This window comes from Oncorhynchus kisutch, linkage group LG3, assembly GCF_002021735.2.
Source record: "Oncorhynchus kisutch isolate 150728-3 linkage group LG3, Okis_V2, whole genome shotgun sequence".
In the NCBI taxonomy this organism is placed as follows: Eukaryota; Metazoa; Chordata; class Actinopteri; order Salmoniformes; family Salmonidae; genus Oncorhynchus; species Oncorhynchus kisutch.
In genome coordinates, this window is record NC_034176.2 from 21,649,690 (window position 1) to 21,673,722 (window position 24,033).

The 24,033-nt window shown below is 44.4% G+C and overlaps 1 protein-coding gene across 1 annotated transcript in view; it reads right to left on the minus strand.

Annotated features, from left to right (window-relative positions):
* LOC109873381 (voltage-dependent N-type calcium channel subunit alpha-1B-like) overlaps positions 1-24,033 on the minus strand; it is a 92,225-nt gene that overhangs the window by 52,103 nt on the left and 16,089 nt on the right. The window contains exons 4-7 of the mRNA XM_031816346.1: positions 12,483-12,586; positions 1,418-1,533; positions 994-1,083; positions 187-270 (exon numbers count right to left, since the gene is read on the minus strand). Of these exons, the coding sequence (XP_031672206.1) occupies positions 187-270; positions 994-1,083; positions 1,418-1,533; positions 12,483-12,586 (394 nt within the window). The remainder of the gene's footprint in view (positions 1-186; positions 271-993; positions 1,084-1,417; positions 1,534-12,482; positions 12,587-24,033) is intronic.

Genomic DNA, 24,033 nt, shown 5'->3' on the forward strand with positions numbered 1-24,033 from the left:
ATGATTTAATATGCAACATTATTCAATCGAAGGACCGTTTGAAAAAATATTGTTCCAGACTTGCAGTTGAGACTGACATTAGAGACACGAGACAGCCAGTACATAGGTAGATCAGTATACAGCAGTGAGCAGTGTGAAAGCTAACAGGTTGGTTGAGAGGTCAGAGGTCACGGGCATTGGCCTTACCAACAGATGAGATGTCAGTGAAGTGGTCTTCGCCCTCCTCAGCGTTGATCAGGTCATTCTTGCTCTTCTTGGCTCTTTTTAACACTGAACACACATTAGAACAATACTGTAGGGTTAGCAGTACTGATGGGTATGACATCGTCTCTCAGGGAATTAAAACCCTTAGCCTACAATTTCCACACCCCAGCAGAATTCTAATTAACATAATACAAAGATTCCCATCAAAATCCATCTGTTTAAGCTAGAGATATCTGTTTTTTGCATGGGCTGCTTAGAAAGGGCTTAGACTCTAGAGGGTTATTAATACAGTACTTCCATCAGGTAACTCACTTACATTCAAAAAAGCAGCCCACAACTTGAACCCTTCACATTTATGACAGCTTGTGAAACAGCATCTCATGAGAGGCCTCTTAGGTCTTGTTGGCGTAATAGACCATTCAAACTTGACTGGCAACACAGCCCCCTCACACACACTCTCCCAGGCAGGCTCTCTCTGAACTGTAGCACTGTGCACCTCTCTCCTGTTTTAATCGAATTTACATGTTGCCCCAACACCCATAATTACTGTGGGTTCACACTCGGGCTGTGATTCATTCTGTGCTGGGCTAACAAGCAGCAGCACAATATCTAAATCAGACATTAGCCCAAAGCCTGACATAGCCACAGCCAGAGAGGAGCCTGGGAAGACAGTCCTGGGCAGACACAGGGAGACAACACAGACAAATCTCATCCCCAAGGTCCTGAGTTTTCCCTGATCAGATCAGGCGGTCTGAGCAGCCTAACTCAGGGCCCGAGTATACCCTTCACCTGGGTTGTTGTGTTTCCTCTTGTACCACGCTCCATCCAGAGGAGACATCTCTTCAGCATGCTTGTCCTCCTCTGCCAGCATCACCTCCTCTGAAACAAATACATAGCCACACACCATAACATGAACACACACACACGCGGGCACGCACACACAGATTTCCAAACCATCAGCAGAGTTAATATTACATATCATAAAACCCTAGGACTAATGCTATGTCAGCATAATGTAATATACTGTATATTTCTAGGTCATATAGCTAGATATAAGAAAATGTGCGGTAGATTACTGCATATAGTATCAACTCCCATTTGCCTGTAACTAACCCTTGAGCAAAATCTGAAGCAGTATTTAAGTAAACTTAAGTATTAGAGTAAAGTTAAAGTTTTAAAAGTAAAAGCAAGAAGGAGTAGAGGGCAGTCTGACCTGCCTTGCATATCCATTCCAGGTATCCAGTCAGCTCCCTCTCGATCTGCTGCTGCCTGCGAAGCTTCAGAAACTCCTGCCTCTTCTCCACACGCTCACGCTCCTTGGCAAACTCCCTGCGGGGACAAACACACACACTTATCGGACAAGCCTGGGAGCAACACACACAGTTGTAGCTACAGGTCAGAGCCTGGAGCACTCATCTGCTGACAGCAGTCTGCCTCCCAACTGTGGAACTGGCTGTGAGTGAAACTTTTTGCTTCCTCTACATTAAAAACTTCAAAAAGCATGATTTTGCGAGTCCATATTGCCAATACAGTCAGGAGTGTATGAAAACATCAGATCTCTGTGGTTACACCATGAAGCAATCATATTTCTGACACAATCTGATAATATCTTGGAACAACAAGCAACCCAGTTTCCCTTGCAGAAAGACAAATAGTCAAACCTATTTAATAAACAAACATTTACCCGACACAGGCCCAGAGATCATTAGCTGAAAGATAAAGTTTCCTACACTGTACAGTGAAGGACGATATACTGTAACTGCACTCTACACCAGTGTTTTCCAACCCCTGGCCCACCGTTTCGTTGTAGCCCTTGACAAACACACCCACATTGAGGGCTTAATGATTAGTTGAGAAGTTGAATCAGGTGTGCTTGTCCAGGATTACAATAAAAATGTATACTGTTAGGGGTACTGTAGGACCAGGGTTGGGAAACACTGCTCTACACAATGCATGCAATTACACTTTGGAAATCAAATGAGCGTCATTCATTTGCATCAGTGCTTGTTCCGAATGCACTCACACCATAGAACAGTCAATTTAAAAAACGCTGAAAGGTGCATGTGGTGGTTTGTGTAACCACAGACCCATAACTCATTATCTAGCCAATTAAATAAGCCCATTTAAATTATTATTATACAGGTGTATCCTGGGAATAAATAGGCCTACTGCTGATTGGGTAAAGGTTGGATTACCAAGACAAAGAGGGGGAGGTCTCACTCATTAACCTGCACTGTGAAGCCACAAACAGAACATCACTGTTGCCATCTCCCTGGATTGAGTAGCTGAGGTTGAGGACATGCTTTTATTTATCTTCCTCCTTCCACTCAAACTTCTCTGTGTGTAGTACTAGCTCCTTAAGACCTGTTAACGGAGGGATGGGAGGGGAGGGAGGAGGAAAGAGACACACAAAGAGAGAGGGACAGTAGTGAGACAGAGAGAGAGAGACGGGGAGAAAGAGAGAGACAGGGACAGGGAGAGAGACAGAGAGGGAGAGAGAGAGAGATAGGGAGAAAGAGAGACAGAGAGAGATAGGGAGTAAGAGACAAAGATGGGGAGAAAGAGAGATATAGGGAGAAAGGTCCACAAATACCATCTAGACACCAATGCCCTAGAGCACACAAAAAACTATAACACTGTATAACACTGTACATAGCCATAATATGACACTTGATATGTCTCTATTCTTCTGAAACTTTTGTGAGTGTAATGTTCACTCTTCATTTTTGATTGTTTATTTCACTTTTGTTTATCTATTTCACATGTTTTGGCAATGTAAACATATGTTTCCCATGCCAATAAAGCCCTTTGAATTGATTGAATTGAGAAAGAGAGATTTTAGGCTGGGTTTCTGTACAGCACTTTGTGACATCAGCTGATGTAAGAAGGGCTTTATAAATACATTTGATTGATTGATTGATTGAGGTATACAGAGACAGACAGAGCAAAAAAAGAGAGAGAGGGGCAGATGGAGAGAAATGAGGGATCCCCTCCCTGAAAGCCAAGCAGTGATTGGTGTCTCGCCCTCGCAGGTCTGAGGGAAGCTCCTTCCTCCATTGCAGTGTGTCTGTGTGTGTGTGTGTGTGTGTGTGTGTGTGTGTGTGTGTGTGTGTGTGTGTGTGTGTGTGTGTGTGTGTGTGTGTGTGTGTGTGTGTGTGTGTGTGTGTGTGTGTGTGTGTGTGTGTGTGTGTGTGTGTGTGTGTGTGGGAGGGCTGTGAGGAGGTGGTGCAAGCTCCACAGCAGTCCCTCAGGTGGGGGAGTGAGTCAAAACACTCCTCAGCAAGCCTCACACCAGCACTGAGCGCAGACTCTCTCTCATCTTTCTTTCTCTCTCTCTCTCGCATCTTTCCCTTTATTTATTTTATACACAAACAGATTAGCTAGACATACAGGCGATCCCAGCTACACACTCTCTCACTCAGCCTGTACAGTACACACAGGCTCACCGAATGCAGAGAGATTGCAGAGTAAAACACACACAACAAGCAATCACTCATAGACACATTTTGCAAGCAGTTTGGAGCGTGCACAATATCAAACTGCTCAGACCTGGGATACTATGCCTGAAAATGGGAAACTGTTTTAAGCTAAAACTACAGTATAATAATAAAGGACCTGGGAAATCTAAAGAAACTGTAGCTTATATATCACACACAATATAAGCAACAAGAACATGAGTCAGAAGTCAAGGTTCAGACCAAGTGGTACAGTATGTGAATATTGATTTACAGCTGTACAGCTGTGAGTTGTGGAGCAACAGGACACAGCATGAGCCTCCACATGACTGACAGATGGACATTACCCTGCTGGGAAGGATCTGAAAAACCTGACCTTCTACTCCACACAGAGGAAAAGAGGGAGGAGGAAAACATAAGGGAGAGAGAGAAGGTGTACATTTCTATTGTGTATTTCACTTTAGTTTATTATCTACTTCACTTGCTTAGGCAATATTAACATATGTTTCACTTTTTTTTTTCTAGAAAAAAATCGTATTTTCAATGACGGCCTGGGAACAGTGGGTTAACTGCCTGTTCAGGGGCAGAACGACAGATTTGTACCTTGTCAGTTCGGAGATTTGAACTCGCAACCTTTCAGTTACTAGTCCAATACTCTAACCACTAGGCTACCCTGCCACCCCATGCCAATACAGCCCTTGAATTGAATTGAGAAGGGGGGGTAGAGAAAAATATTAAAAGCCAGTGTTGTGCCTCAAGCTGGGCTGTCTGTGGCACTCCCTTTGTTCTAATCAAAGCCCTCACAAAGTAAGCTGATGGGGTGATTTGGGCAGGAGGGCGGGGGACATTAAGAGGGGTGATGCGATAAAAGATGAGCCTTGCTGTCTCTGCCCGCTGCTCCTGGGGCTGTGGCCTCTAACCCCTGTGTGTGGCTGCAGCCCTGGCCCCGGCCCCCTGCAGGACAGACAGTGGCCTTTGGAATGTGACACAGCCCTGTCACAGTGCATCAGTGACCTTTATCCCTTCTGACCACAGTAAACACGGCTGACATGTTTTGGTATCCTTCCCCAGATCTGTGTCTCGACACAATCCTGTCTCTGAGGTCAAATTCCTTTGACCTCATGGCTTGGTTTTTGCTATGACATGCACTGTCAACGGGGGGACCTTATATAGACAGGTGTGTGCCTTTCCAAATCATGTCCAATCAATTTAATTTACCACAGGCGGACTTCAATCAAGTTGTAGAAACATCTCAAGGTTGATAATTTGAAACAGGATGCACCTGAGCTTAATTTCGAGTCTCATAGCAAAAGGTCTGAATACTTATGTAAATAAGGTATTTCTGTTTTAATTTTTTATGAATTTGCAATCATTTCTAAAAACCTGTTTTCACTTTGTCATTATTGGGTATTGTGTGTAGATTGATTAGGAATCAAGTTTATTTAAAACCTCTTAAATATTAAGGCCCCATATTTGGGGACCCTATTGGATTTGTTTTATTCAATTCATTATGGTATGAGAACAGTAGCCCCTATTTGCAAAAGAAAGGTGTCTGCGGAGAGTTGAGTATCTTGGCTATTGATCGGTATCTTAAAATATTTGGTGTGAATTACTACCATACATGGGCATACAAACTTATAAGGGCAGGCTGAGCTGATGACCTTATTTCAAGATGGCTGCTTTGTGAAGCATTGTGAAGCATAAACAAAATAAACACGGAATACGTTGATACACACCAAAAGCCGGGACTCCATAGATCATGAGGATGTCTTATTTGTCTGCCTGGGACCTATCGTTATTGATCACCAGACCCGAGAGTCAAAATGTTTATTTTACACAGCGTTTTCACCAGATATCTAACAAGATAAGCTACCATTTGGTCTGTGTTTGAGCTATGGCTACATGAGGGGTATCAAATTAATCCCTATGTTGGTAGGAACAAATATTGCCTATTGCCGATGTTATGTGATGATGTATGACTTAATGGACACATTGAATGTCCACATTCGCGTCACATCTTTGAGCATAAAAAATATGACGATACCTGCTTACTTACTGTAGGCATCCATTACACAGAGGATTGGCTACTGGGGCACCTTGACAGTCTTGTAGCCAACGAGATAAGCTTTCTGGGGATATGCAGTTGACCTGGGTGGGACAAAGCAAGGCCTAGAACCTTTTATGCATACCGCAAACTATTACTACCGGGCTCAGAGACAAGACGCACCGAGCACGATTTAATTTAATTTCTTTAGCATAAAAGATAGTTTCTCAAGGGTGAAAAAAAGGTAAAAATGAAGAATATCGAACAGGAACCTAAAAAGAAGGCAGCTATGAATAAGTATAGCGACATAGAAACTTTGAATAAAATACTGGAGTCGGACACGGATTAGGGGAGCGATCTGGACAACGAGAATTTCGACTCGGACGACGAAGATTGCTTTCTAGAAGGATTGGATCCACTTTTAGATCTGTAAGTAAATTATCTTCATGACTTTATATAGCTAATTTACTATATGTATTTCGTTTTTTATAAGTTGTCTGCTTTTTGTGCTTGGGATTTAGTTTACATAGGCCATTGTAACAAGTCATTTCAATGTTATATAATTAGAAAGTAGGTATTGCCTATGTTTCATATTAGTTTACTGTTTGCTGTTCTAAGTTTCATCCTTGTAACTTTGAAGAGGCCACTAAACTCTTGTGGCCATTGTTGATTTGTGGTTCTCACCTCTTCCTTTGTCTCCAAAGTGTTACTGTTTGCATTGTGTGTGTGTGGTTCACACCTTCTATGTGAGTCACTGCACAGGTAAAGTTGACCCTAATGTTGTTTTGTACATTTAGTCAACTGTGATTCTGTGTGTCTTATAACGATACATCCCTTTATTTTATTCACAACAAAGTGGAGGATGCAGAGGATTTGGATGATGACGTTTGGGAGCCACCTCTCCCCAGCAACCGCACCTGCTGGTCAAGGTCTTCATCCACTACTGCTATGTCAATCACCCTGTCTAATGGTTCTACATCCACTTTTCATAGACTTCTTGAAAAATAAAATACATTTGAAGTCAGAAGTTTACATACACTTAGGTTGGAGTCATAAAAACTCATATTTCAACCACTCCACAAATTTCCTGTTAACAAACTATAGTTTTGGCAAGTCAGTTAGGACATCTACTTTGTGCATGATACAAGTAATTTCTCCAATAACTGTATCACAATTCCAGTGGGTCAGAAGTTTACATACACTAAGTTGACTGCGCCTTGGAAACTTGGAAAATTCACAAAAATGATATCATGACTTTAGAAGCTTCTGACTTCATAATTTTTGTCAATTGGAGGTGTACCTGTGGATGTATTTCAAGGCCAACCTTCAAACTCAGTGCCTCTTCACTTGACATCATGGGAAAATCTAAAGAAATCAGCCAAGACATCAGATTTTTTTTTTGTAGAACTCCACAAGTCTGGTTCATCCTTGGGAGCAATTTTCAAGCACCTGAAGGTACCACGTTCATCTGTACAAACAATAGTACGCAAGTATAAACACCATGGGACCACGCAGCCGTCATACCGCTCAGGATGGAGACGCGTACTGTCTCTTAGAGATAAACGTACTTTGGTGTGAAAAGTGCAAATCAATCCCAGAACAACAGCAAAGGACCTTGTGAAGATGCTGGAGGAAACAACAAAAGTATCTATAACCACAGTAAAACGACGGGCCGGGCGCAGTGTGTACTAACCAAGGTTACCAGGTTCACGGTGTTTCCTCAGACACATTGGTGTGGCTGGCTTCCGGGTTGGATGCGCGCTGTGTTAAGAAGCAGTGCGGCTTGGTTGGGTCGTGTTTCGGAGGACGCATGACTTTCGACCTTCGTCTATCCTGAGCACGTACGGGAGTTGTAGCGATGAGACAAGATAGTAACTACTAATAATTGGATACTATGAAATTGGGGAGAAAAAGGGTTTTAAAATATTTAAAAAATAATTATAATAAACATTTTAAAAAATTCAAAAATGGAAAGAATATGGCACCACAACAAACCTGGCAGAGAGAGGGCCGCCCACCAAAACTCACAGACCAGGCAAGGAGGGCATTAATCAGAGAAGCAACAAAGAGACCAAAGACAACCCTGAAGGAGCTGCAAAGAGGAGATTGGAGTATCTGTCCATAGGACCACTTTAAGCTGTACACTCCAAAAAGCTGGGCTTAACGGAAGAGCGTCCAGAAAAAAGCCATTGCTTAAAGAAAAAAAAAGCAGACACGTTTGGTGTTTGCCAAAAGGCATGTGGAAGAATCCCCAAACATATGGAAGAAGGTACTCTGGTCAGATGAGACTAAAATGGAGCTTTTTGGCCATCAAGGAAAATGCTATGTCTGGCCCAAACCCAACACCTCACCACCCTGAGCACAACATCCCCACAATGAAGCATGGTGGTGGCAGCATCATGCAGTGGGGATGTTTTCCATTGGCAGGGACTAGGAAACTGGTCAGAATTGAAGGAGTGATGGATGGTGCTAAATACAGGGAAATTCTTGAGGGAAACCTGTTTCAGTCCTCCAGAGATTTGAAACTGGGACGGAGGTTCACCTGCCAGCAGGACAATGACCGTAAGCATACTGCTAAAGCATCACTCGAGTGGATAAGGGGAAACATGTAAATGTATTGGAATGGCCTAGTCAAAGCCCAGAACTCAATCCAATTGAGAATCTGTTTTATGACTTAAAGATTGCTGTACACCAGCGGAACCCATCCAACTTGAAGGAGCTGGAGCAGTTTTGCCTTGAAGAATGGTTCAAATTCCCAGTGGCTAGATGTGCCAAGCTTATAGAGACATGCCCCAAGAGCCTTGCAGCAGTAATTGCTACAAAAGGTGGCTCTACAAAGTATTGACTTGGGGGGGGGGGTGAATAGTAATACACACTCAAGTTTTCCGTTTCTTGTGTTGTTTGTTTCACAATAATAATAAAAAATCCATCGTCAAAGTGGTAGGCATGTTGTATAAATCAAAAGATACAAACCCACCAAAAATGCTTTATTTAGGGATAGACAGGAGCACACTCCAACACAACAAACGAAGCATTTTTGTGTAGTGAGTCCGCCAAATCTGAGGCAGTAGGGATGACCAGGCATGTTATCTTGACAAATGCATGAATGTGACCATGTTCCTGTCCTGCTAAGCATTCAAAATGTAATGAGTACTTGTGTGTCAGGGAAAATGTATGGACTAAAAGGTACATTATTTTCTTTAGGAATGTAGTGAAGTAAAAGTAGCGCTAAATATCAATAGTGCAGTACAGATATCCCAAAAAACGACTTAAAAGTAGTACTTTAAAGTATTTTTACTTAAGTACTTTACACCACCGGATTGTATGAAGTACACAGAGTCTTACAGAGTCAGAGTTTACGCCATCTTCGCAGATTGGATACTGAGTGCAGCCAGTGACGAGACAACAGGTAGGAGGACTGACTTTCTGACAAAGTAACACACAAGTCTTTAAAGACCATGATACACCGGCGTTTTTGGGGGAAATATTGCAGAGCAATTTTGCTGGCAATGGAGGTGGGTATGAGACACTGGAGCAATGAGCAACATGAACATTAATATTAGATCATTAGATCAATTTAAGCTTATTTCCCCCATTTATTTACTCCTCTCCTATAGCTTGTTATTGACTGCCACATCTGTACTGAAATTCACAGCTGTGCTCTGTCCATCAACTCAACCTGCTGCCAGTCAAGTCAATGGCAATATAGACAAAGATAACTAGCTACATTAAGCAAACTTCCAACTTCATAATCGTAAACTAGAAAGATGTAAATGGTTTTAAGATAGCTAGCCAGCTAGTTAAACATACAAAAAAACTATCTAAAATGAAATGTATACAGCTATAGCTAGCTAACACTCTACCTGGCTAGCTAGATAGCTAATTTAGCCAGTTTGTCCCATTGACTTTGCATGAGCTCTGGTTAGCATCCAACCATGGATATTTTTGTCAGTTAAACATGACAAACTGTGCACAGTATATATTTATTAACATATGACCATATACTGAGTGTACAAAACACCTTCCTAATATTGAGTTGCACCCCCCCTTTTGCCCTCAGAACAGCCTCAATTTGTCGAGGCATGGACTCGACAAGGTGTCAAGCGTTCCACAGGGATGTTGGCCCATGTTGACTGAAATGCTTCCTACAGTTGTGTCAAATTGGCTGGATGTCCTTTGGGTGGAGGGCCATTCTTGAAACACACGGGAAAATGTTGAGCATGAAAAACCCAGCAGCGTTGCAGTTCTTGACAAAAACCGGTGCGTCTGGTACCTACTATCATACACAAAGGCACTTAAATCATTTGTCTTGCACATTCACCCTATGAATGGCACACAAACCATGTCTCAAATGTCTCAAGGCTTAAAAATCCTTATTTAACCTGTCTCCTCCCTTTCATCTACACTGATTGACGTGGATTTAACAAGTGACATCAATAAGGGATCATGGCATTCACCTGGTCAGTCTGTCATGAAAAGAGCAGGTGTACTTAATGTTTAGTATACTCAGTGTATATTGTAGTAAGAAATAATTTGAGACGTGGAAGTCCAACTTTTCACTCCAAAACGGGAGTAGATTTTCTCTCACTTCAGATCAAAAATGGTTGTTTTCCAAAACATTTTAGGATGGTAGACTGATCACATGACCAATATCTGTGCTCTGATTGGAGGATTTCTAGAAATTGCCCATTAGGTGGCGCTGCCGATCAAAACCCCGCAGATAAAAAAAAATTCAATTTTCAAAGATTTTTTTGTTAGTTTATCATGGTCTTATGAAGAGCATAATGCCACATTGATAGTACAGAAAGAGCTGAAGCCATTTAGTGGAACAGCAAGTGAGAATTAGATTTGGTTTCCGAGAAGTAATAAATTCAAGTCCTAATAGCAGCAAGTACAGCACTCATCAGGAGGCCTTCCATTAAGCTCTGCCAGTTTGTGTGTTTGTGTGTAAGTGTGAGAGAGAGAGAGAGAGAGAGAGAGAGAGAGACAACATGCCCCCTGGGCTTCAAAACAATGAACAGAAAAAAACATATACATTCCAAATTACACAGCATTGGCATTACACTCGAGTCTACGGCATGATTCACCAGACATTGATGGCATAGGGATACATGTGGGAGTAGCTGCCTTCAATCCAGGGACTACTGTACTGTAGTGTAAGGACAGGAAATGCTGTAAATGATTTTCCCTTGACAGTAATTTGAACAGGGCACAGAGTGGATGACACATTCAGAAAACACCTCTGATATTGTCTATGTAGGACTATTCTACCTCCAGTGTTGTCCTGGATTACTCTGCTGTTTAGTGAATCTAAAGGAGGGAGTCTAATACAGCTCAGCACTTAAGAGCTCTGTACTGTTCTGTTCTGTACTGCTCTGTACTGCGCTGTACTGCTCTGTTCTGTAGTGTTCCGTTCCGTCCCGTTCTGTTCTGTTCCTTACTGTTATGTTCCTTACTGTACTGTTCTGTACTGTTCTGTTCCTTACTGTTATATTCTGTTCTGTACTGTTCTGTTCCTTACTCGTTATATTCTGTACTGTACTGTTGTGTTCCTTACTGTTATGTACTGTACTGTACTGATCTGTTCCTTACTGTTATGTCCTGTACTGTCCTGTCCTGTACTGTTCTGTTCCTTACTGTTATGTACTGTTCCTTACTGTTATGTACTGTTCTGTTCCTTACTGTTATGTTCTGTTCCTTACTGTTATGTACTGTTCCTTACTGTACTGTACAGTAAGTACAGTCCCCAGTCCACCTGGCCATGCTGCTGCTCCAGTTTCAACTTCCACCTGACTGTGCTGCTGCTCCAGTTTCAACTGTTCTGCCTTATTATTATTCGACCATGCTGGTCATTTATGAACATTTGAACATCTTGGCCATGTTCTGTTATAATCTCCACCCGGCACAGCCAGAAGAGGACTGGCCACCCCACATAGCCTGGTTCCTCTCTAGGTTTCTTCCTAGGTATTGGCCTTTCTAGGGAGTTTTTCCTAGCCACCGTGCTTCTACACCTGCATTGCTTGCTGTTTGGGGTTTTAGGCTGGGTTTCTGTACAGCACTTTGAGATATCAGCTGATGTACGAAGGGCTACATAAATAAATGTGATTTGATTTGATTTGATACTGTTCTGTACTGTTATGTTCTGTTCCTTACTGTACTGTTATGTACTGTTCCTTACTGTTATGTACTGTTCCTTACTGTTATGTACTGTACTGTACTGATCTGTTCCTTACTGTTATGTCCTGTACTGTCCTGTCCTGTACTGTTCTGTTCCTTACTGTTATGTACTGTTCCTTACTGTTCTGTTATGTTCTGTTCCTTACTGTTCTGTTATGTACTGTTCCTTACTGTTATGTTCTGTTCCTTACTGTACTGTTATGTACTGTTTCTTACTGTTATGTACTGTTCTGTTCCTTACTGTTATGTACTGTACTATTCCTTACTGTTATGTTCTGTACTGTGTGTGTGAAAACATTCCAGCCAGGTCACTCCCAATGCAAACTCTTGGTGGGCAAGCATATATTTCACAAAACACTGCTTCAAATGTGAGAAAACAGGGAAAATACAAACACTGTAAACTATGTAAATTAATACTCCCATTCGATTAGGCTAACGCCATGCCAATATAATCAGACAGAAGCTTCATGTTAAACAGAGCCAGCAGGTAAGTGAAATGACTTGTAAAGAGCACTATACTGTATGTGCTTCATAATAGTGGGTTGATAACAACACCTTTCCCACAGACAGGGATGGTGTCAGGAAATGATGTTGACACTCACCCAGACAGGACTCCCAGGACCAGGTTGAGCATGAAGAAGGATCCGATGATGATGAGGGGGATGAAGTAGATCCAGTTCCAGGTGTTCCCTGAGGCATCGTTGGCCTGCAGAAACACACACAGAGAGAAGGATGGGTGATACTTTTTTACATTAGCAACGGTGCTTATTGAACATTGTGCCTGGGGAAGAAAAAGAGTAGCAATAAACAATACCGTTTTCTTTTGGTGTACTACAAAAATGACAAGATTCTGTTTTATTATTATTGCTATCAATAGGATGACATGATGGGGGGAAAAACTCAAAGTAGGTTTTAACTGGAGGGCTGAGTGATGACTGACATAGATTAATGACTTTCCTAAGAATGACTTTCCACCTGCCGCCTTCTCTCTCTCCAGCCGATCCCATCGACCACAACTCCCGATCCCCCTCTCTTTCTCCTGTTCTCCATGATCCCACTCTATAAGGATGGAAATTCATGGCAGTGATGGTAAGAGTAACAAACACTTTACAAGGTCAGATCTTCTCTTAGGCCATTTCAGTGCAACCCAATGTACTGTATACTGTATACACAATGCACGTTGGAGAGTTGCAATCTGTAAACGTCCTTGGGTCCGAAGCAAGATATGTCACGACACCTACCGAAGATGGCTCCTCTTCCTGTTCGGGTGGTGCTCTGCGGTCGTCGTCACCAGTCTACTAGCTGCCACCGATCCCTTTTCCCTCTTCTGTTGGTTTTGTCTTATTAGTTACACCTGTTTCTTATTTACGTTTAGTTGGGCTAATTAAGCTGGCCGGCCCGCCTGCTCTATGTGCGGGCTTATTTTTCCCACTGTGTTTGTGTGTGGTAGTGTATTGGTAGCGTGTTTTGTTTTGGGGTTTTCCCTCTGGACTTGTTAGGTCCTGGTTTCGTGTATCGTGTTTGTTGCACCCGTGAGTTTTGACGCGCACGAAATTTCCCCGTGCCAAATAAAGCACTACTCAGTACTTTCTGCCTCCTGCATCTGACTCCGCACCCACTACGCTTAAGTGCGTCACAAGATATTACATTTCTGGTGTATAGAGATCTTTTTCTGCTTGAATTACAACTGTCCCACTGGAAAACTAAAAAAAGTCAGAAGAGGGAAAAATCTAAATCCTTATCTGGAGTTGATCCAGTTTTTTACATGGCAAGAGGCGAATGTGGCTGTTTCTAAAGTCTGAGAGCCACTACATTACAGTAGAGTAGGTCCACTCCACTCTAAAACCTATCTACTATAAAAGCCAGGTGTTCAGTAAACGCTTTCTCAGTTGAGAGACCCCTAGACCATGACATTCAGAATGCAAGCCCAATAGAGATACTGGTTTAATGTTAAGAGGGCAAATATACAGCAGGGGACTGAGACAGTAGGAGCCAAAGTCATTGTCTGGGGTGAATTGGATTTGTATGTCATAGTGACATCTAAATCCCCACTGCAACAATGTTTATTCCGGCATTTCACTGCTCATCTAGGGCCCATATGGTTTTCATGACCCCTGTGAGAAAAGCAGAGAACCTCAATGGAGGCTCCTAAACAATTCCTAAACCTTATCTCAGTATTAAAATATATTTGTTTCTCCATGTCTACGCCACAGTAAAAACTAGATTATTATTTTCTATGTGAGGAAGTCTACTGCTGAGGGCAATTGGATCGCTGAAAATTGGCTGAGACATTAGCGGAAGAAATCTTTCTTGGTGGGTTTTCTTTCTGGATAACGCCATTAACGGATTGTCAGTGAAATGATTACACATGCAGAACTCTCTCACAGGCATGTGCAGTGCCTACAGAATCAATGCCTAGGTTTACCTCCAATGTACTCACATCCTTCCTTACCTTTGTCTGTACACTATGCCTTGAATCTATGCTATCGTGCCCAGAAACCTGCTCCTTTTACTCTCTGTTCCGAACGTGCTACACGGCCAGTTCGTCTAGCACTTAGCCGTATCCTTATCCTACTTCTCCTCTGTTCCTCTGGTGATGTAGAGGTTAATCCAGGTCCTGCAGTGCCTAGCTCCACTCCCACTCCCCAGGTGCTCTCAATTGTTGACTTCTGTAACAGTAAAAGCCTTGGTTTCATGCATGTTAACATTAGAAGCCTACTCCCAAAGTTTGTTGAACTCACTGCTTTAGCACACTCTGCCAACCCGGATGTCTTAGCCGTGTCTAAATCCTGGCATAGGAAAACCACCAAAAACCCTGAAATCTCCATCGCTAACTATAACATTTTCCAAGATAGAACTGCCAAAGGGGGCGGTGTTGCAATCTACTGCAAAGATAGCCTGCAGAGTTCTGTATTACTATCCAAGTCTGTACCCAAACAATTCGAGCTTCTACTTCTAAAAATTCACCTTTCCAGAAACAAGTCTCTCACTGTTGCCGCTTGCTATAGACCTCCCTCTGCCCCCAGCTGTGGCCTCGATACCATATGTGAATTGATTGCCCCCCATCTATCTTCTGAGCTCGTGCTACTAGGTGGCCTAAACTGGGACATGCTTAACACCTCGGCCATCCTACAATCCATGATTGATGCCCTCAATCTCACACAAACTATCAATGAACCTACCAGGTACAACTCCAAATCCGTAAACACGGGCACCCTCATAGATGTCATCCTAACTAACTCGCCCTCCAAATACACCTCTGCTATTTTCAATCAAGATCTCAGCGATCACTGCCTCATTGCCTATATCCGTAATGGGTCTGCGACCAAACGACCACCCCTCATCACTGTCAAACGCTCCCTAAAACACTTCTGTGAGCAGGCCTTTCTAATAGACCTGGCCGGGATATCCTGGAATGACATTGACCTCATCCCGTCAGTAGATGATGCCTGGCTATTCTTTAAAAGTGCCTTCCTCACCATCTTAAATAAGCATGCCCCATTCAAAAAATGTAGAACTAGGAATAGATATAGTCCTTGGTTCACTCCAGACCTGTCTGCCCTTGACCAGCACAAAAACATCCTGTGGCATTCTGCATTAGCATCGAATAGCCCCCGTGATATGCAACTTTCAGGGAAGGTAGGAACAAATATACACAGGCAGTTAGGAAAGCTAAGGCTAGCTTTTTCAAACAGAAATTTGCATCCTGTAGTACTAACTCAAAAAGGTTCTGGGAGACTGTAAAGTCCATGGAGAATAAGAGCACCTCCTCCCAGCTGCCCACTGCTCTGAGGCTAGGAAACACTGTCAACACCGACAAATCCACTATAATTGAACATTTCAATAAGCATTTCTCTATGGCTGGCCATGCTTTCCACCAACTGCCCGGCACCCTCCACAGCAATCCGCCAAAGCCCCCACCATTTCTCCTTCACCCAAATCCAGATAGCTGATGTTCTGAAAGAGCTGCAAAATCTGGACCCCTACAAATCAGCCGGGCTAGACAATCTGGACCCTTTCTTTCTAAAAATGATCTGCCAAAATTGTTGCAACCCCTATTAGTAGCCTGTTCAACCTCTCTTTCCTATCGTCTGAGATTCCCAAAGACTGGAAAGCCGCCGCAGTCATCCCCCTCTTCAAAGGGGGTGACACTCTAGACCAAAACCGCTACATACCTATATCTATCCTACCCTGTCTTTCTAAGGTCTTCGAAAGCAAAGTTAACAAACAGATTACTGACCAATTCAAATCTCACCGTACCTTCTCCGCTATACAATCAGGTTTCAGAGCTGGTCATGGGTGCACCTCAGCCACGCTCAAGGTTCTAAACGACATCATAACTGCCATTGATAAGAGACATTACTGTGCAGCCGTATTCATCGACCTGGCCAAGGCTTTCGACTCTGTCAATCACCACAATCTTATTGGCAGACTCGACAGCCTTGGTTTCTCAAATGATTGCCTCGGCTTGTTCACCAACTACTTCTCAGACAGAGTTCAGTGTGACAAATCGGCAGGGCCTGTTGTCCAGACCTCTGGCAGTCTCTATGGGGGTGCCACAGGGTTCAATCCTCTGGCCGACTCTCTTCTCTGTATACATCAATGATGTTGCTCAAGCTGCTGGTGATTCTCTGATACACCTCTATGCAGACAACACCATTCTGTATACTTCTGGCCCCTCTTTGGACACTGTGTTAACTAACCTCCAGACGAGCTTAAATGCCATACAACTCTCCTTCCGTGGCCTCCAACTGCTCTTAAATGCAAGTAAAACTAAATGCATGCTATTCAACCGATCACTGCCAGCACCTACTCGCCCGTCCAGCATTACTACTCTGGACGGCTCTGACTTAGAATACGTGGACAACTACAAATACCTAGGTGTCTGGTTAGACTGTAAACTCTCCTTCCAGACTCACATTAAGCATCTCCAATCCAAAATTAAATCTAGAATCGGCTTCCTATATCGCAACAAAGCATCCTTCACTCATGCTGCCAAACATACCCTCGTAAAACTGACCATCCTACCGATCCTCGACTTCAGTGATGTCATCTATAAAATAGCCACCAACACTCTACTCAACAAATTGGATGCAGTCTATCAAAGTGCCATCCGTTTTGTCACCAAAGCCCCATACACTACCCACCATTGGTTGGTACTGATCTACTCGTTGGTTGGCCCTCGCTTCATACTCGTCGCAAACCCACTGGCTACAGGTCATTTAAAAGTTTCTGCTAGGTAAAGCCCCGCCTTATCTCAGCTCACTGGTCACCATAGCAGCACCCACTCGTAGCATGCTCTCCAGCAAGTATATCTCACTGGTTACCCCCAAAGCCAATTCCTCCTTTGGTCGTCTTTCCTTCCAGGTCTCTGCTGCCAATGACTGGAACGAACTGCAAAAATCTCTGAAGCTGGATACTCATATCTCCCTCACTAGCTTTAAGCGCCAGCTGTCAGAGCAGCTCACAGATCACTGCACCTGTACATAGCCCATCTGTAAACAGCCCATCTATCTACCTACCTCATCCCCATACTGTATTTATTTATTTATCTTGCTCCTTTGCACCCCAGTATCTCTACTTGCACATTCATCTTCTGCACATCTACCATTCCAGTGTTTAATTGCTATTTTGTAATTACTTCGCCACCATGGCCTATTTATTGCCTTAACTCCCTTATCTTACCTCATTTGCACTCACTGTATATATACTTTTTGTTTTTTGTTCTACTGTATTATTGACTGTTTTGTTTATTCCATGTGTAACTCTGTTGTTGTATGTGTCGAATTGCTATGCTTTATCTTGGCCAGGTCGCAGTGGCAAATGAGAACTTGTTGTCAACTAGCCTACCTGGTTAAATAAAGGTGAAATAAAAAAATGTAACTTCATGATTCCATATTTTATTTTATAGTTTTGATGTCTTCACTATTATTCTACAATGTATAAAATTGTACAAATTAAGAAAAACCCTTGAAGGAGTAGGTGTCCCAACTTTTGACTGGTACTGTACATTGGTTTGAAAATCTATGGCAAAGCTTAAAAATGGATGTCTAGAAATGATGAACTACCAACTTGACAGAGCTTGAATAATTTTTTAAAGAGTGGGCCAATATTGTACAATCCAGGTGAGACTTACTCAAAAAGACTCACAGTTGTAATCGCTGTCAAAGATGATACTAACATTGCTTCAGGGGGTTGAATACTTATCAAATCAATATATATATTACTGTTTTATTTTCCATTAATTAAATAATTTTTTTGAATTGTTCTTTTTTTTGGACAAAATAGTCATTTGTGTTGATCGTTGACAAAAATGACGGTTCAATCCCTTTTCCATTTGAATCCCATTTTGTAACACAGCAAAATGTGAAAAAAGTCAAGAGGTGTGAATACTTTCTGAAGGCACTGTAGGACAAGCATGCTCCACTGTGAATTACATTGACAGTAGCAACACATGCAGGAAAGACACTATTCTACAGAGAGAAAATATATTCTATATGTACAGTACCTTCAGAAAGTATTCTCACTCCTTGACTTATTCCACATTTTGTAGTTACAACTTGAATTCAAAATCTTTTTTTTTCTCACCCATGAACACACAATACCCCATAATGACAAAGTGAAAACATGTTTTAAGAAATGTTTGCAAATGTATTGAAAATGAATAGAAATATCTGATTTTCACAACTATTCATGCCCCTGAGGCAATAGCAATTACAGCTGTGACTGCTATGGGGTATGTCTATCAGCTTTGCACATTTGGATTTGGGGAGTTCCTCCCATTCTTCCTTGCAGATTTTCTCAAGCTCTGTTAAATTAGATGAGGCGCGTCGGTGAACAGCAATCGTGGTCTTTCCATAGAATTTCAATGGAATTCAAGTGTGAGCTTTGGCTTGGCCACTCAAGGACTTTCACATTCTTGTTCTGAAGCCAGGGTTGCTTTGGCTGTATGCTTGGGGTTATTGCCCTGTTGGAACAGATCTCCCCCCCCCAGTTTAGGTAAGACATACAAAACCTTGCAGAGGACCTAATCAACTGACAAGTTCTTATACATAATTTTTAAAATATATATATTGTCATGACGCTGGCCTGGGGGGTAGGTTTATGACAGTCATAAATACCTCTTCCCCACTTTTTCCTCTCTCTACCCTACTGATGTTACATTGGCAAAACCCATGGTTAACCCATTGGCAAAACCCATGGTTAACATAGAGATTCTGGGAACATCAGAAGGTCCCCACCTGAACTATATTCTGGTAATCCGAACAATTGAACATATGCGGTGGTACTTAATGAATATGATGTCAGTTCGGTTGTCATCTGAGACATTCTCATCAATGATAAGATGATCAACTCTACAGTGGAACGTCTACACATCAGAGTTATGGTATTCACATGTAATTGTTGTTCAATTTAAATGTTTGAATATGAAATTATTCGTGATGGGTTGAAATGTGATTTTAGCTTCTAAAATGTGAGATTTGGGTTTTCATAAGATAGGGCTCTGCTCAATCAGTGGCCCGCCCCTGTGAAGGGACATAGGCTATAAAACCTTTCAATCACACCCTCCTCTCCCTTCCTATATAAGCCTTTGAAGACAATGTAACTTCCTGTTCCGAGGATGCAGGACGACGGTCCGATGTCAGAATGGTTCAGATAATAACTACAAAATGAAGCCAACATCAGCGTGAGCTTTGGTTGCGAATGGTATGAACTTTGAACTCTTATTCACTACAGAATTGATAGCCGTTGAGTTAGCAACAGCAGCTGCAAACGCAGGTTAGGAAGGAACAGACAGAGTATCCCGTCTATCACACAACGACGTTACTACAACTTATCCAATTGACCACCAGAGACATTCTTCAAAGGACAGAGGACTCGGTTTGGCAACACAGTCTTCCATCTACCACCAACCTACTGAAGCGCAGCTCAGAGTAAATATTTATTGCATTTTCCTTTTCCAATTGGGCGGTAATTTAGAATGCATAAGATACTGTATTTACGATAGCACAGCTTCGCCCTTCGTTCCTCAGTCTTCCCGCTCTTTCACTCAAACCCAGACCCTTTTCTTTTGTGTAACAAGCTGTCATATCTGTTCCGCCCGCCAGGGAAGTTTTCCTTTATGACGTAATTTGTAATCAAGTTATTATTTAATTATGTGTATGTGTAATTCTGTGTGATTAGTTAGGTATTTAGTAAATAAATGATTAAACCCAATTTTGTATTGCTGATTCAAATTGTTAGCCAGGGTTCGTGCAGATAACCAAGAATTTACAACTTTCAGATGAGACTGAATTAAGATGACGATTAATATCGACTGCTATTGATGTAAAATATTACTAGGTCTTTAAGAGTTTCTTCGGAAGATAACAGCTCTATAAATATTTTTTCATAGTGCCCGACTCTCTAGTTAATTACATTTACATGATTAGCTCAATCAGGTTGTCACGATGCCGACTGAGGGTGTTTCCCCTTCCCGGGCGGGTGGCGCTCGGCGGTCGTCGTCACCGGCCTATTAGCTGCCACTGATTGTTTTTCCTCCCCCTCCTTGTATGTTTAGTGGTAGCACCTGTGTATGGTTAATTAGTTTGTCTTTATTAGACAGCCGGCCTGCCTGGTTGTTGTGCGGGATTATTTCAATGTAACCTTCGGCTCTGTTGTAGAGGTACGTGTTTGTGCCTGGTCGTGATTTGTTCCATTGTACATTTTGATTCCCTGTGTTTGGGAACGTAACTTTTGTGAGGACCCTGTGGTGCGTTGGTGCTATTAAAAGACGCACAGCATTGAACTCTCTGTCTCCTGCATTTGACTCCACACTCACGACACCCGGAGCATTACAGAATCCCGCACCTATCAAATTGAATGGAGTCAGCAGGAGCAGCAGCCAACCCCCTCCCATCGATGGAGGAACGGGTTCTCCACCACACCACCGTCCTCCATCGGATCGGATCCGCGATGGATCAAGTGATGGAGAGAATGGACAGATGGGAGAGGAGTGGTCTCCTCTCTCCACCTTCGGCACCCACGGTTCCGGACTCCCCATCTCCCGACTCCAGCACCCTCCGTCTGACGCTACCGAAGGCTTATGATGGAGCGGCGGCGGGTTGCCAGGGGTTTCTGCTTCAGCTGGAGCTATACCTGGCCACCATCAGACCCACTCCCTCAGGAGCAGAGAGGGTGAGTGTCCTCATCTCCTGCCTCACGGGTTGTGCTCTGGAGTGGGCGAACGCAGTCTGGAATGGCCCAGACTCAGCGCGGGAGCACTACCCAGAGTTTTCCCGCCGCTTCCGTGCCGTGTTTGATCACCCTCTAGATGGCCGAGCGGTGGGAGAACGACTATTTCATCTCAGGCAGGAGAGGTGGAGCGCCCAGGATTACGCGCTGGAGTTCCGGACCTTGGCAGCCGGATCTGGGTGGAACGACAGGGCCCTTATGGACCACTACAGGTGTAGTCTCCGAGAGGACGTCCGCCGGGAGTTAGCGTGTCGGGACACCACTCTGTCACTGGATCAGCTGATTGACATGTCCATTCGACTGGATAATCTGCTGGCTGCCCGCGGGCGTTCAGAGAGGGTCCTGTGCGTTCCACCACCCAGCCCCTCCGCTCCCATTCCGATGGAGTTGGGAGGGGCTGCGCCGAGGGGTACCGGAGGAGGAGGCCTTCCCTGCACCAACTGTGGTTGGAGAGGACACACTGGGGGGGTCCGTCTGGGAGTAGAGATGGCAGGCGGAACGCTTCTCGGTCACCCCAGGTGAGTCAGCATCAAACTCACCCAGAACCCCCTGTTGGCCACATGTTTGTCTTAACCTTTTTCCTTCACTTTTTTCCCTCTTCCCAGCATAGGGCGCTAGTCGATTCAGGCGCAGCTGGGAACTTTATGGATCGCGGACTCGCCCTTAAGTTAGGGGTTCCGTTGGTGCCAATAAATTCTCCTTTTCCCGTGCACTCCCTAGATAGCCGGCCATTAGGGTCAGGGATGGTCAGGGAGACCACGGTCCCACTGGACATGGTGACGCAGGGGAATCATAGGGAGCGTATCAGTTTCTTTATTATTGATTCACCTGCGTTTCCAGTGGTGCTGGGGACTCCCTGGCTGGCCCGGCACAATCCAAAAATTTCGTGGAGACTGGGGGTAATCCAGGGATGGTCAGAGGAGTGTTCTGGAAGGTGTTTGGGAGTTTCCATCGGTGCCACGTCGGTGGAGAGTCCAGACCAGTGTTCCACGGTGTGCATTCCCCCCTAGTATGCCGATTTGGAAATCGCTTTCAGTAAAGTGAAAGCGACTAAATTACCACCTTATCGACTGGGAAGGGATTGTACGATAGATCTCCAGGTAGACGCTGCGCTTCCCAAGAGTCACGTGTACCCGCTGTCCCAGGAGGAAACGTTGGCAATGGAGACATATGTCACGGAGTCGCTGGGACAGGGGTACATTCGGCCCTCCATTTCACCCGTCTCCTCAAGTTTCTTTTTTGTGAGGAAAAAGTTTGGAGGTTTGCGTCCGTGTATCGATTATAGAGGTCTAAACGCCATCACAGTGGGGTATAGTTACCCTCTATCTCTCATCGCTACGGCGGTGGAATCGTTCCACGGAGCGCAGTTCTTCACAAAACTGGATCTCAGGAGCGCGTATAGTCTGGTGCGTATTCAGAAGGGAGACGAGTGGAAAACCGCATTTAGTACTACATCAGGCCACTATGAGTACCTCGTCATGCTGTATGGGTTAAAAAAAATGCTCCAGCCGTTTTTCAATCCTTTGTAGACGAGATTCTCAGGGACCTGTGCGGGCAGGGAGTGGTTGTTTATATCGATGACATTCTGATCTACTCGGCCACTCACACCGCGCATGTGTCTCTGGTGCGCAAGGTGCTTGGTAGAATGCTGGAGCATGACCTATACGTCAAGGCTGAGAAATGCGTGTTCTCTAAACGAGCCGTCTCTTTTCTGGGATATCGCATTTCTACCTCGGGGGTAGTGATTGAGGGAGACCGCATTAGGGCCGTGCGTAATTGGCCGACTCCGACCACAGTAAAGGAGGTGCAGCGGTTTTGGGGTTTTGCCAACTACTACCGGAGGTTTATCCGTGGTTTTGGCCAGATAGCGGCTCCCATCACCTCACTGCTGAAGGTTGGGCCCGGTGCGGTTGCAGTGGTCAGCAGAGACGGACGGAGCATTCAACAAGTTGAAGGCGCTGTTCACTGATGCGCCCGTGTTGGCGCATCCGGATCCCTCTCTAGCATTCATAGTGGAGGTGGACGCGTCCGAGGCTGGGGTGGGTGCCGTGCTATCACAGCGCTCGGGTACGCCACCAAAACTCCGCCCCTGCGCTTTCTTCTCAAGGAAGCTCAGCCCAGCGGAGCGTAACTATGATGTGGGGGACCGGGAGTTGCTAGCGGTGGTTAGAGCTCTGAAGGTGTGGAGGGGGCTAAGCACCCCTTTCTCATCTGGACCGACCACCAGAATCTGGAGTATATTCGGGCAGCTAGGAGACTTAACCCACGTCAGGCAAGGTGGGCCATCTTCTTCACCCGGTTCTGGTTTACTTTGTCTTATAGACCGGGCTCCCAGAACGTAAAGGCTGACGCACTGTCCCGCCTTTACGACACGGAGGATGGGTCCACCGAACCTACTCCCATCCTTCGAGCCTCAAAGCTGGTAGCCCCAGTGGTATGGGAGGTGGACTCGGACATCGAGCGGGCGGGCGTTACGGGCTGAACCCGCGCCTCCTCAGTGTCCAGCGGGGCGAAGGTACGTGCCGCTTGGTGTTCGGGACAAACTGATTGGGTGGGCTCACGTCCTACCCTCCTCGGGTCACCCTGGGGTGACGAGGACAGTGGGGAGCCTTCAGGGGAGGTATTGGTGGCCTACGTTGGCTAAGGACGTTAAGGGTTATGTCTCCTCCTGTTCAGTGTGCGCTCAGAGTAAGGCTCCTAGGCACCTTCCTAGAGGGAAGCTACAACCCCTCCCCGTTCCACAGCGGCCATGGTCACATCTGTCCATAGATTTCCTGACCGATCTTCCGGCGTCTCAGGGGAACACCACGGTTCTAGTGATTGTGGATCGGTTCTCTAAGTCCTGCCGTCTCCTCCCGTTGCCCGGTATCCCTACAGCCCTACAGACTGCGGAGGCATTATTCACCCATGTCTTTCGGC